The 14,290-nt window shown below is 41.3% G+C and overlaps 1 protein-coding gene across 1 annotated transcript in view; it reads left to right on the top strand.

Moving 5' to 3' along the window:
• Positions 1-13,467, top strand: part of NARS2 (asparaginyl-tRNA synthetase 2, mitochondrial) — a 48,619-nt gene extending 35,152 nt beyond the window's left edge. Inside the window, exons 8-14 of the mRNA XM_041414071.1 lie at positions 198-296; positions 727-764; positions 2,529-2,595; positions 4,096-4,233; positions 5,323-5,420; positions 7,025-7,051; positions 12,743-13,467. Of these exons, the coding sequence (XP_041270005.1) occupies positions 198-296; positions 727-764; positions 2,529-2,595; positions 4,096-4,233; positions 5,323-5,420; positions 7,025-7,051; positions 12,743-12,887 (612 nt within the window). The 3' untranslated portion in view covers positions 12,888-13,467. The remainder of the gene's footprint in view (positions 1-197; positions 297-726; positions 765-2,528; positions 2,596-4,095; positions 4,234-5,322; positions 5,421-7,024; positions 7,052-12,742) is intronic.
• Positions 13,468-14,290: the final 823 nt, after the last annotated feature.

Below are 14,290 nucleotides of genomic sequence, written 5' to 3'. Positions count from 1 at the left end.
ACTGAAGCCCTAAACCCATAGCAAAAATAAAAGTTCCAGTCCTTTTCAGCTACTAAGCAAGCCTCTTATGCAGTCTGGCCATGCAGAAGGATAGAAACTCCTTCTGTACCCTTTGGCCAATGTGTACTTTGTTTCATTCATAGTCTGGGACACCTAAGCAATGTTCATTTTTCATGCATTCCTTTTTTCTCTATCAGGTTATGGAAGATCTTTTCAAGACAGTGACAAGCACTGTGCTCTCCAAATGTCCTCGTGATGTTGAGCTTTTTCATAAATACATAGCTCCTGCACAGAAGGTAATGCATGTGACAGGAAAGAACTGCAATCCTGTCATGTGTTTTGGGGATTCTTTGCTATAGGAAGGATTAATTTTTTTAAAATTTTCTTTTCTTTACTGGGTTGTCCTGTGTTAAGAAACTGTGAAAAGCTAAATATCAGCTTGAGCTTGAGTGATTGTTCAAGCCAACAGAGAGAGAACACACAATTTTGTGTAGCTGGTAGCAGGTGTAGAACTGTAGTTGTCACTTCACCTGGTAGCCTCTAGTCATCATCTTCAATAATTGGGTACCCTTTTAGCACTGAATGGCCAGGAGTGGATTTTGACCTGTATCTAGATCAGAATGCAGTCCTACAAACTACAGGATAGAGGAAGGTCACTTTCCTGAGTTTGCCCCTGAACCGTAAAGGGTAGCTTTACATGTTTATGTTTTTCTTGTTTTGACCAAGGACAGGTTGGAACAAATACTGAAGCACAAATTTATGATGTAAGTACTATTTCAAAATGATCTTGCAGAGGGCTTTTGGGGAAAGAGTTTCCTATGTTCTTTTTCTTTCACAACTTAATGTCTTCTGGGTTAGCATAATGTCTTCAAAGGAGCATGAGTTGCAGTTCCCTTTTACTGTTTGTCAGCTATGCCCTTTCAGCTCTGCATGAGACTGACACCTGAATCTGCTGGCCTTTGGCTTTTGCTCCCCTGGACAAGATCCTTAAAAGTATTCTCCTTCCAGCACGTACCTGCACAGTGGTTGCTCACGGTCTTGCTTGGTTTTGGCTTTGATGCTCTGCTTTCATTCACACTTTCACTCCAGTAGTTCTCTTTTTATGAAAGTATTTTGTGATATTTAACAATCCCAATTGGTTTTCTATTCCCAATTGATTGTGTAGCTCCTAATCCCAGATCTCTTTGTGCTAAAGAGCTGAAGGCTTTGGGTTTCCCTCACTGATGCCCAAGAGTGCCGCCTCCTCCCTACTCCTGCTTGTCTCTTCAAATGGTGGAGCTCTCCATTTATCCCACAGAACACTGTAGGGTTTCTCATCCCAGCACTGGTTATCTTGTTAGGCAGCTACAGCCACACCTGGGCAACAGGATCATGACGGATCCCCCCTGTGCCTCTGCCTGCAGGAGTACCATGGGAGTCCTCAGTGAAGTTAGCATGTCCCCATTTCAGTCCTCTTTTTTGGAACTGATACTCCTGAAAGGACAAAGTTGTGCTCAGCTTCTCCCATGCTCCAAGGAAAAGAAGAGAGAGACAGACCATCTCTTTCTCCCTCTCTGTCTCTCTCTTCATCAGCTGCTGGCAGATCTGGGCCATTCCTGGCTTACACACATTGGTTACATGTGTTGAACCTGTGCCAGTGATACACCTCATTTGGTCTGTGACCTCACATAACCCACACATGTGGAGCAGTATATTCCTTCTTGAGGTGTTTCCTCCAGAAGCCTTCGTTGTTTTAGTGAAACCTTGTAATGGGGTGTAAAGAGCTTGTGAATTCCTTAGGGAATTTGGTTTTTAATTGGATTAGCCAGTGATACAAAGATGAAATTATTGTGATCATGTTATTCTTTACTTCTCTCTGTCCACAATATTTGGCTTGGTACGTGGAAAACTTGGCTGCCACATCATCTTCCACTGAGTCTCAATTTCCAGTTACCAAACCTGGAGCATTGTTCACTGCACTTTTTCTGTTTGCTTTACCATTATGCTGTTCTTTTGTGCTGGTGGAAATTGGTGGAGAATCTGCTCTCAAATGTGCCAGAGAAGTAGAGAAACATTGCTGCACATAAATCTCATGGTTTTTTAAGTAAAGTGGAAATATTTGAGCTACAAGCCCTTTGCACTCTGGGCTGTTATTTTTGCCTAACACACCCTGGACTAGAGCTGTGTTGTTGTAGCTATGCTGATGAGAACATATTGTTTTCTTTAAAAAAATCCACCCATTTCTATGAAGCAATTCCCTGCAGAGCTCACTTCTGACTAAAATGCAATATTGCAGTAATGCAGAAGTGTTGAGAGCTTAGCACTTCCTGCCCTGCATGTAGCTGAAGCACAGGAAAACATAGGATTCTTGCCATATTAAATGCTTTTTGGTTTCTGTCCAGAGAAGCATTGCTGGGAAGTCTGACATTACACACAAGTTGGCATGGTGGTGGGGAAATGCCTCCTTAATTTTCCAGCATGGCACTTAGCCAGAAAACTTTGTTGTTCCTTTCATAATTATCTTAAAGACTTTTTTCTTCCTCTTGCAGAATTTCCTACAGTGAAGCAGTGGAAATTTTGAAGCAAGCTCCTCAAACTTTCACTTTCAAGCCAGAGGTAGGTCATTCCCAGCTGGTTTGTCGCTACACAGAGCCTTGTAGAATATCCTTTCTCTCTGTCTCTCTCTCTCTCTGATGCCACAAGAATTTAACTTTGCACAGGTTATCTGCCTCCCGGGGTGTTTTGTTTGCTGGGTTGTAAATCCAGTGTAACTTTTGCCCTTTGGGGTTGCAATGGGAGCAATACAAAGAGTGAGATGTGTAGCAGAACATGTGACATTTGCAGGGAAGGAAGTGATGAGATTGCTGTTGAAGGACCAAGGCTTTAGCAAAGGTACTTCTCTTTCCTGTATGTGAGCAGTGCTGAGTGTTGCAGATTTAATAGCAATCATCTAAGAAGAGTTGCTGTAATAGTTCTCTAGAAAAGGAAAGATAATAGGATAGCACCGAAAGTTTGACAAGGATTAATAAACCAATACCAAGTGAAAATGCCATGTAATCTAGATGTAGGTAAAGGGAATCCCTTGTCTTTCCAAAGCATCAGTGTTGACTGGGAAAAAGAGTAACGTGCTAGTCTTTCTAAAGCTATGAGATTATGGTTTTCCAAAAATCATATTTTGCCCAATTTCAAACACACACCCACTCCAGTATGGGACAGTATTTGTGATGGTGCTCCTCTTATGTCTATATTGGTTAATCATTATCTCATTATGATACTTTGAGGAAAATAACCCTCTGGCTGAAGCCACTCTCATAGCCAGCTGGGTAACTGTCTCATCTCTGTGCACAAGTGGGTGGAGAACCTCAAATCTTTTCTCTGTACTACTTGGATCTGAGAGAGCAAACTTGGGATATTTTAGTATGAAGAGTGTCTGGGGGAAGTCTGTTCCCCCCTTCCATTCCCCTGATATTCTTTGCATGTCCTGTAAATGGGCTGGGGGTCTCAAGACAAAAGCCACAGGATTTTTAACATCCCTGGAAAAAAGGAAAAGTGTTTCATTGCAAATGTCCAAGGTTTCTGATAACAAAAAATTGGTTAACAGGGTGCTAGGTTTTCTTAAGTGAGAATTAATGTAGCATGTAACAGGACACAGCAGGGAAGAGAGTAATTAGCCTAGGAAAGCTGCTTTCTATACACCAGAGGTAATACTGAAATGAGGCTGGTTTGCTGGGTCAAGTAAGCTGGCTCTGGAGCGGTGCCTGTTTTCCTTTAGATATGCAGCATGTGGTTTGGGGCTGGGGTTTGGTTTTGGGTTTGGGATTTTTTTTGCTTGTTTTGGGTTTTCTGATTTGATACCAGATGCTTGGGCTTGATGCAGGAACGATCTGGCCCTGTTCTGTTATGTTAAATCATATTATTTTACATACTTTGCTCTGCCTGAAAACTTGTGAAGCTGTCTACTTCCCAGTGACCTGTATGAGAAGTTTCTTTGCTTGGTTTCATGTTGTTCAAAGCAGCGCATTTCTCTGTGGGATTTTGCAGGGATTTTGCTGGTTCTCTTGCCATGGGCAAGAGGCACCAAAACAGATTCCCAGGCCCCTTTTGCTGTCCTTACAGTGGGGCTGTGACCTCCAAACAGAACATGAGAAGTACCTGGTGAAACACTGTGGGGAGGTTCCTGTGTTTGTGGTTAACTACCCGTACGACCTCAAACCTTTCTACATGCGGGACAATGAAGACGGACCTCAACACACAGTGAGTCCATGGGTCACACCTCACCACTTTTTTGTCCAGGAACATGTCTTGGCCTACTGATAGACATCATCTACTGGGCCTGCCCCCAGTTCAAGATAAGATGTGACCATCAGGTGATCCTGTCCATTTTTTTTTCCTGTTGTAGAAAAAAATACCCGAAGTGGGAACAACATGAGGAGGAAAAATTAAGGGGTTGGGGAAGTGTTAACTTTTTGTTCAATTGCCTTAAGACAAGTTTGTCATAGTTTATTTCTTTTCCTGATAAACTTCTGTACTATTAAGTGAAAGGCCTAGAATTGGATGGCTCCAAGTAGTCTGTGATTCTCTTGTCATCCATCCATGTAATGCTCAAATAGCAGATGGGCAGAAGAAATAAGCTCTTTATCAAGTCTCATGCTTTGAAATTGTGATTGCTCAACTGAATTAAGACAACCTGAAGCATTGCTTCTGCTAAAAAGAACAACACCACCACCATGCACCACTGTGTCTTCAGTGGCTCTAATTCTAGCAACATTTCAGCTGTGGGATAAGAAAAATAACCCTACAAGACAAACTAGAGAAGACAGACAGCCCAAACCTAACAGCCTAAGTGATAACACTTGGATCCAGCACATGATCCAGTACATGCCATTGCTACCATATCCATTAGAACTGGTTATAGGAATGGGGATAGATAGGGCTGAACACAAGCAACAGCATCAGAGTAGGGAATCAGAGCTTCATAAAGCTTGCCCACATGTCTTTCCTGTTCTCTGAGCTGCTGTTGGCTTCTTTATAACCCCACACAGGTTGTTACCAGAATAACTTGGTGAGATTCAGTTCAAACCACTTGCTGTAGATGTCCTCAGTCTGAGACATCACTGCTGTAATTTAGGTTTTCTGAAAATTTCTGATGTTTATCCTTGCAAAATTTCCTCCTGGCCTTCTGTCAACAAAACACTTTTCAAGTATGTGCAAATCCTTACCTAAGTGTCCTGAACTCTGGAAGAATTACAGTAGGGTTTTACAAAAACACATCAGTGTTAACTTCTTCGGCTAATCACTGTATGGCTACGTGGCATGACTTCAATTAATTTTCTTTCTTTGAAGGTTGCAGCTGTTGATCTCCTTGTACCAGGAGTAGGGGAGTTGTGTGGAGGCAGCTTGAGAGAGGAGCGACTGCCCTTCCTCGAATCACGCTTACAGAGGTATGGAAAATCCACAGATGCCAGGAGACTAGCCTGAGCAGGAGAGTATTTTAGCAGCTCTCTGTGGTTGGTAAGACAGAGGAGCGGAAGGCCAGCTAATAGTATTTAAAATAAGCCTATTTTAAGGCTTTAGATATCTTTGTGATATCTATTTATCTGAGTAGGTGACTGCAAACTGGTGAAGAAGTTCTTGTGTTTCTGTCACAGGTGTGTAAAGGGCCTCTGTTTTAGCTCATCAGAGAAGAAAAGTTTTCTTTGTGCTAAGAGGCCAGGGCAGTAGAGTGCCTCAGTTCTGCTGCAACTGTCTGGAGCAGGGTCTGCTGTGGGACACTTCATCCTTTTCTTCAGTTTTTGTGGCTGAAAGTGGATTATGAAGGTGGAAGTTGTCACATATACAGAACTTAGATATCTGTCATCACGTTGTGTAACTGAGGAATTGCATTTTTGGTCAGAAGCTTTGCCAGTTGTGATGCAGCTGGCCTCAGTGACTGGCCTGATTTCAGAGAATATGGACTTTGCTAACAGTTTCATGGGAAGCTTCACTGGAACTGCTCAAGTCCTGTACTGTGTCATGGGGGCTCCTCTTTCCCTGCTGCCTTAGTCTGTATCTTGTTAGTTTTGGTAATTTTAGGCTAACTTCAGTGTCAGAATATCAAAGCTGCTTTTCATTTAATAATTGACGTTATACAATGGGTAATTCTCAGTTGTTCTCTGGATCCTATTTGATTGTTCAAAAGTTTTGTAGAATCAGAGAATGGTTTGGGTTGGAAAGTACCTTAAAGACCATCTAGTTCCAGCCCCGCTGCCATGAGAAGGGAGACCTTCCATGAGATCAGGTTGTGCAAAGTCCCATCCAGCACTTGAACACTTCTGTTTGGGTCAGTCATACACTGGTGCAAAGCAATGTTGGAGGAGGGTTAATCCCAGAGTAACACCATTTGCACATTGGGAATTAATTTGTTGCTTAAATCAGCCACATGCTCACACAGATAGATCTAGTCAGTGGGGAAGAGCAAAATCTACTTCAGCATAATGAATCCAAAAGGCACCAGGCAATTAAAATCCCCAGAACATTAATTCTCTGTTGTTAGTGTAGGATGATGATATTCCCTGTGCTTCCTGCTACTCTCCCTGTAAGCTCTCTGAAGCAGGCATGCTTCAACTCATGTAAAGTACAATGTTGCCTGCTGCACTTTTTCAGTCAAAACTTTTTGCCAGTATCACAGTCCTCAGGAAGAGAAGGGTCCATGTGGAGTTCGAAGCCGGACTTTCTTGTTTGTCAGGAAAGTCATAGAAAGCATTCCAAGATACAAATGGGGTGTGTCTTTTGTAAATCACACCTCCTTTCGCATGTTTTTCTCGATTTTCAGTCCTCAGGATTTGGTTTTGTTAAACTTAAATACTTTAGACCTTTAAATTCTATTTCCTACAGAACCAGCATAACCTTAGAGAGAAAAAACAGGATTCTTGTCTTCTTATGCATACTTCATACAATAGTTCACCAGGTTTTCTCTTTTTTAGTAGCAGGCTCTTCCAGGCAAGTACTGCTTGTGCAGAATAACTCTGTTCCTTTACTTACAAGGGATTTTCTTTTTGTTTCACAGATTAGGACTCACAGATGCCTATCAATGGTAAGATGCCACCTTGCTCTGCAAGCTCTTGTTATTCTTTTGAGACTGGAGTTCTTTTAAGCAACTGGAGTTTTGTTTGTTTTCTTTTTTGTTTGTTTGTTTGGTTTGATTTGGTTCTGAGGAAACAATTTTTTGGCCCTGTTGCCCTGCCATCATTGCCAGTCTAAATGAAATAGGCAATTCATTTAAACAAAGGTTAATCTAATGCTACTTAGTTTATGCCTCCAATTTGTCCACTCACAGAACAGGTTATTCCTCTCAGGATTGCATGAGGTGGAATAATTTACAACCTATAATGATTTTTGATATTAAATCATTAGGCTGTGTTGGAAGCTGGGTCAATTCTGACCACTATGCAGAAGATAAACAGGTTACAGAACCACAGCAATTTGTGACCTTTAAGAGGTCTATGAATAACTCCCTTTGCAATTGACAGAGCAATTGGGTCGAAAAATCTTCACTAACAAAGCAGTTAAAGCAATTAAAACTGTCCTCCTAAGGAGACAGATCAACCTTTGAATTAACAATTTAACCCATTAAAACGACAGGAGGTTCTTAGTGTTTCTTGGTATGTACTTCATCACAGCTACTGTGAGAGTGGTAGTGCAGAGAATTTTAAATTTAGAAGAGTATTCTGCAGTATTTGGATTGATCATTAGGAAGGCTGCCTTGAAAAAAAGCAAAGTATGGGTTCTTCACTCTCATCTTCCCACAACATGAAATCACTGAGGAACAGCCCAGCGTATGGCAGATCTTCACATCATCCATGTGCAAACAGGGTGAATTTAATTTCTTCCTTTGTTGTATTTGTGGCCCAGAATGCACCATATCCCTTTATCAGAGGGAGGGATTATCCTGAACAGGGTGATAAGTTTTGTGGTTAGATGCTGAGATACAGCCCTAGGAAGTCTGGTGTTCAATTGCAGAGCCTTCCAGTGCTACTAAGATAGTGCAGCCCTGCCTCATGCAAAAAAAAAAAAAAAAAAAAAAGAGGGCATAGCCTGTCACTCATTTGCATTTTCATGTGATATGTAACAATCACATTCTGGAAACTCTTCCTGCTGTAATCTTGTTTTGGAGACTCTTTCCTCCTTTATTCCCTCCACTCCATCACAGACAATGTAACTTCCCGAAGAAGATTAAAGCTGTTACCCCCTGCCATAGCATAGGAAGGTGCAGGATAGCAGTAATTCTGGATGCTTCTGGACTGCAGTCCAAAATCTGCCAGAATACAGGTACGTGCCTTGCCAGCATCCATCTTTCCAGTGGAAGTGGCAAGAGAGACTAAAATTAATCTCCTCCAATTTAGTGATTGAATTGAGTCTCCAAAACTGGCTCACAAACTCCTGGAAGAATAGTTGAGTCATTCCTTTTTAAATACAATATTTGCTGACTTTTGAATATGATCTTTCAAGTTCCTTAACCACTGCCATATCTCTGATTCTGATTCACTGTTTTCTTCCCCCCACTAAGCAAGAGGATATTGTAGGTCTGACTGTTTCTAGGACACTTTCAGGATTGCCTTGTTTGTGGGTGAATCGTAAGGCAGAGGCAACTGATGATCTAAAATACTGCTCTGCTTCTTGCCATTCCTACCTTCTAGGAAGTTTTTCAAAAGACAGATAAAGTGACCTGGTCAAACTCTTATAAGTCTTCTTCGGTACACTACATCTTTCCTGTTAGGCAAGTTTCTTTCCATATAGAATATGAGTTGAAGTAGTACTTCACTTGGTTTTTTAGTTATCTTATTTTCACACTTTTTCCTTTGAATTGTAGATGGAAAATAGCTCAGAGCTGTAGATTATTATTTTGGCTAAACTGAGAGGTCTGTGGGAAAGTTGCGTGATGAGGATTCTCTGGGAGTTCATTGATTTCTCTGTGACCAGGGAGTATTAAGTACATTACCTTGTAACAGGGGACTTGATCCTGTTTGCAGCCTCCAAGCGCCATCTTAAAAGTAACAAAGCAGGTACTTGGTAATGAACAGTGTTCCCTCCACCATGAGTGTGAGCAGTGTTTCTGACAGTCTTCCTAGGTGTAAGGCACTGCTTCCTTACTCTGATTATCTTCATGTGCTTCAGTGGAGACAGTTGTCTCATACTGAACCCTTTACAGTACAGGTACCCTTCTGATCTTCTGGTGTAACACTGGTGAAAGTGCACAGTAGCAGAGCAGGTGCTGTCTGCTGTCTTCAGGTGGATGTTACTGTATTGTTTTGGCCCTGCTCTTGCTCTGGATGAAGAAGATTGAGGTGTGTTGGGCTCTTTAACTTACGGTAATCTTTGAAACTTGAATGTCAGAGCATTCTGTTGGGTCCTTGTGTGGCAGGGTAAAAAGTAGGAGTTGGGCTTAGGGAAAAGTAGCACTGGTGGGCCACTTGGAGCCCATGGCCAGTGACTACACTCACCTTATCCTTTAACCTTCTTCAGAGCTCAGTGAAAACATGTAGCTCATCACTGTCCTTGGCAGCCACCTGGTCCTATTACTCCTCTTTTGGGAAGAAATTGGAGTGCTGTGCTGGGGCAGACAGAGGCAGGCAGAAAGCCAGGGGTGTTTTTCTTGCACACACACCCAGCAGAATATTCAGTTTCATGGACTATAGTATCTTTGTCCTTTCAGCCTTATTTTTTTTCAAACTGGCCACAGAACCTTCAGCATAGCAAGGGGATTGCATAAAAGGTTGAGATTATATTTGTTTTGAAGAGACTGAAAAGAGCACATTCTGTTTATGAATGGTCAATAGGAGAGCACTGCTCTTCATAGTGCCTTGCTGTGCAACACAGGGAGCTCACAATGATGATAAAAGAATATAAATCTTTAAAAGGATGAATGGAAATGTTCTAACATGGCACATAATGATTTCCTGGAATTCATTGCTGGTGGATGTTGTTATAGCACACACTTTAGTAAGACTCAAATCTTTGAAGACCTACCAGTGCTCAGGTCTAGAGCAGGAACACCTGGGCTAGCTGGGGTTGCAGAAATTTACTCCTGTGCAGAAATTCGACTCCTGTGGAATAATGCTGCACAGTCCAACAGTTGCCAATAGAGTGCTCAGCTTCCCTCTTAAGTATGAGCTACTGGCAAAAACAGCTAGACTAGTTCATGACTCTTTTTGAGGTGAGAATCATCCAATGTCTGTACACTACTGAATGTAGGAAAACCTCAGGGAGCATTTTCCAGCCTAAAGGGATTTTTCTCTTCATCTGCAGGCAGTTACTTTTTCTTTCATCTGTGAAGAATGGAAAATTTCTCAATTCTTCTTCTTCTTCTATGCACAGTCATCAGAAGGGATTCACAGTCTTGATCCTCAGCACATTTAATTCAATGGACTTTTTCCATTAACTTTGATGGGTTTTGTTTCGCTCCTTTTGCCAAAATGGCTTCTTAAAGTGCTTTGAGATCTACAGATCAAAGTCCTGGATAAGCAAGGGTAGAATTTATTATTATTGTTCATCTGGAAGTAGCTGAGTTATTTCATCTTCCTACAATGACTTTATAAACTCTGTTGCCAGCAAAAAGGGAGAGAAGATGCTGGGCTTAGTCTCAACTGCCTTTGCAAAGGCTGATGCACTTACAGACATCATCAGAAAAGTTTGTGCTGTTACTTGTATTCTTGGTTACAGCTAAAGTCGTTACCAGCTGCTTTGGCAGTTCTGCTCAGAACACCTGAGCTGGGTCAGACTGATCTGCCATGGGCAGCACCTATCCCTCACATTTATGAGATCTTTCCTGCTTCGTGAGTCACCACCCTCAGCATCAGATCTGCCCATCACCTTCCTTGCAAACCCTTGTAAAGCTGCACAGCAGAGCTCCCCAGGAGCAGTTCAGGGTTTTTGCAGAGACTCAAGGTCTTCTTAATGCAGTCTGTGTAAAGTGGATAGGGATGAGGATCGCCATGCTGTTGCACAGCCTGTGTGGTTTTATCCTGAGCATAATCCTCATCACAAGATTTGGGGTGCATACACCAAGGCTTAGTGAGCCAAGCTAACACCGAGCAGCACACAGAGAAAAGCACGTGGGTCCCAGTCATCAGAAAACATGTCCCACTCTTGGGCCTACTGTTCAACTTGCAAACTGCACTTTGTGTGTCAGTGCTACAAGGGAGAAGTAAGCTCTGCTTCTCCTTTTGCTGTTTGGGCAGTGGAGGGGAGAGGAAAAACACTGTGGGGAAAAAAAACCTGACTATTGGATTGAGTGTAATAAATGGTTTCCCAAATTTTAACTACTGCTAATGAGCTGTAAGGAGAAAAAATATTTCAAGGTATGAAAGGCCTACTGTCAAACTGAGTGACAGGGCAATCTTGCAGCTATAGAATTTGTGGGAGAGTTCTCTTATTTTGCAAGTAAGAGTGATCAAGGGCATTACTTTATCTTCATTCTGTTAAAATACAGTCTTCGAGCCAAGAAAGATCTGATGTCCAAGCAACTACACTCAAATATACATAACATATATTCTACATATTTATACATACATAAGTACATATACACAAAATATAATATTTCCTTGCAGTTCATTAACAGTATGTAAAATTTGGGAAGCCATTTATTGCAATCAATCCAATCTTAATTTCTTTCACAGTGTTCTGCCCCCCTCTACTCCACTGCATAAGTACTAAAACATATGCATTTATATTTAAGTGCTCTTTATTTTTTTTAAGTGGGATGATGAAATATTCATACACCAAGATTAGAAGCAAGTAATATATCTGGAGTCACTCAATCCCCTACTAGTGCATTTATATAAAGAAGAATAACTTGGTGCCCTCAGCAACCTCAGAAATAGCCCCACAAATCAATAGAAGCACTGAGATGTTTTTCACTTCTATTAAAATAAAACTGTTGGTGACAATTTCACATCAGCCACAGTCCAGCTGGGAAATGAGTAACTATAGAAGAGCCATCATAATCTTGTTGACACCCATATACTCAGAGTATCTGCTTCCAAACGTTTTCTGTGCACAACAGGTGCTGTTCTGCAAAATAAAATGTCTTGTTCCAGATCTCATTTTTAGAGAAGATATGTTCAAGAGGTTTTTTTCTGGCTTATTATAGAAATAAATGAATCAGTTTGTAAGAGTGATTAGGGAAAAAGTATCAAAAAGCCATTGTAATTACCTTGAAAGAAAAAAAATGAAGGAATGTTGAGAGACAGACAGCAAGACCTATTTAAGCTTCTAAAGAAATTGCTGGAAATGAAATTACTTAGGCTATTGAAAAGCAAACAGAAATTGAAAGAATTTGCAGGACAGATTTCCACACCAACATGGCAAAGGCTAGACAAGCCCAATCAGAGAGCTTCACCTCCAGTAGTGGAAGTGCTTTGTGACTCTGTGGGAACTTGGGTTTTTGCCTCTGCTAGGAATATTTTAGATACTAAAATTAAAAAGGTGTTTCCAGTATGAGCAGAGGTCTGGTGCTCAAGCTGTTCTTCGTTACCCAAATACATTTTTGCTCCGAAAAAAACATGCTGTAGTGTATTGGCAAAGCATAGCTATGCTGGTTTGAATGGGTTTAAACTTGGGGCTTCTGCTAATACAATTCTGACATACCCCTGACCAACTCAGAAATCACAGTGGTTAGGGTCAAAGGGAAGTAATTAAGATGGAAAGGAAAACCCTAGATGAAAAGCTCACTTTAATGATGTCAGCATAACTGTGCTGCAAATGTAACTGTCTGTTTAAATTACAGGTATCTGGACCTCCGAAAATTTGGATCAGTTCCTCATGGAGGTTTCGGAATGGGGTTTGAACGCTACCTGCAGTACATCTTGGGAGTTGACAATATCAAAGATGTTATTCCTTTCCCCAGGTTTTCTCACTCCTGTCTCCTGTAGCTCAGCAGTTGACTCACGTGGAGAAAACCACTGGTGTAACTGCGCGTATATAATATACCATGATATGACAGAGTGTGTTTCAGTGGGAAATCAAGGTAATTTTTATATCAATGAAACTCTTGGTCAATTTAATACTGGGTTATTGAAAATAATATATGTTCTGGTGAGATTATGGAAGGATACTGGCAATTAATTTGATAGCAGCTCATGCCTTCAGTGCACTTTTGGAGTATTAATAAATCCCACTTAACTAAAGGGTTATGATTCTCATGAGACTAGTACATGCCATGGAAGTACTGAACAAGCACTGAAGGTAGCAGGGGGTTTTGTGTGAAATATTAAGAAGGAAGTGTGACCTAAAATATTGTCATGGCTGTGATACACTTGCTACTGCTACAGTCAGGAAATGGCTACTGTAAAGCATGATTCTCTCCACTCCGAGTTAAAAGCAAATATTGTTTACCTTGGAAAAATCAGCCAGACCTAGCAAGGAACAATGTTATACTGGAATTGCTGAAGTGAGTTTGTTGAATGATGTTTGATTTTGTGAATCATCAATAAAGATGTACACTGGGTTGTTTTATAACTCTGTATGGTTTCTTCTTCTGTTATAAAACTGTAGCTCTCAGCATGAGAGAGTTTCCTTCAGTGTCTGGTAGAGGTTTCATTTTCTGTATAACCAAATTAGTTGCACAACTTCTGCAGAAGGTATCTGTTTTCTGTCTCCAAGAAAGCACATATTCATAGCAGAGAGAAATGTTCAGTTCGATGAGAGTTCATTCATCCATCCATCTCTCCAGAGCCAACTTGCAGTTCATGCTGGGGTTTTGTTGTTGCTTTGCTTTTCTGCTGTTGTTGTTGTTGAGAAAATCTCTCATGTGCTCGTCGGACCAAGCAGTTTGGTCTGTGCTGTGAAACAACCAACAGATGCTCCCAGGCATTGCTGTGTATTAAGTAATTGCTTATCACTATAGGATCTGAACTCCTTGGCACTCTCTAATGAGTTTATGCTCTCAGCTTCTCTGCCAGGTAAAGAAATACTCATTTCTGTTTCGAAGACAGTATCATGGGAAGAGATTTGCCTGAGGCAACTGGAAACCAGTGATTTATTTGGGACTTGAACTGAGGGTTTCCAGCATCCTTCTTCCCTTCCAGATGACCACGATCCAGCAAATTATCATTTGCATAGTGCTTGCTACTCTGGAGCCCACTATGGCTGGAGCATAAACCATGTATATAAAGAGGAAAAGCAAGGTAGTGGCCTTACTGCTGATGAACCCCATGTATATGGGCACACACTACGAGAAGTGGCTGGAGGACAGCCCTGAGAAGTTCTTTTCCAAGTAGATGCAAGAGATTGAAAAATTGTAGTCAACTAGCACTGCACTGGTAATACTGCAGTC

Source organism: Onychostruthus taczanowskii, unplaced genomic scaffold, assembly GCF_017590055.1.
Source record: "Onychostruthus taczanowskii isolate IOZ18803 unplaced genomic scaffold, ASM1759005v1 scaffold44, whole genome shotgun sequence".
In the NCBI taxonomy this organism is placed as follows: domain Eukaryota; kingdom Metazoa; phylum Chordata; class Aves; order Passeriformes; family Passeridae; genus Onychostruthus; species Onychostruthus taczanowskii.
This window is presented reverse-complemented; position numbering and strand designations above follow the sequence as displayed.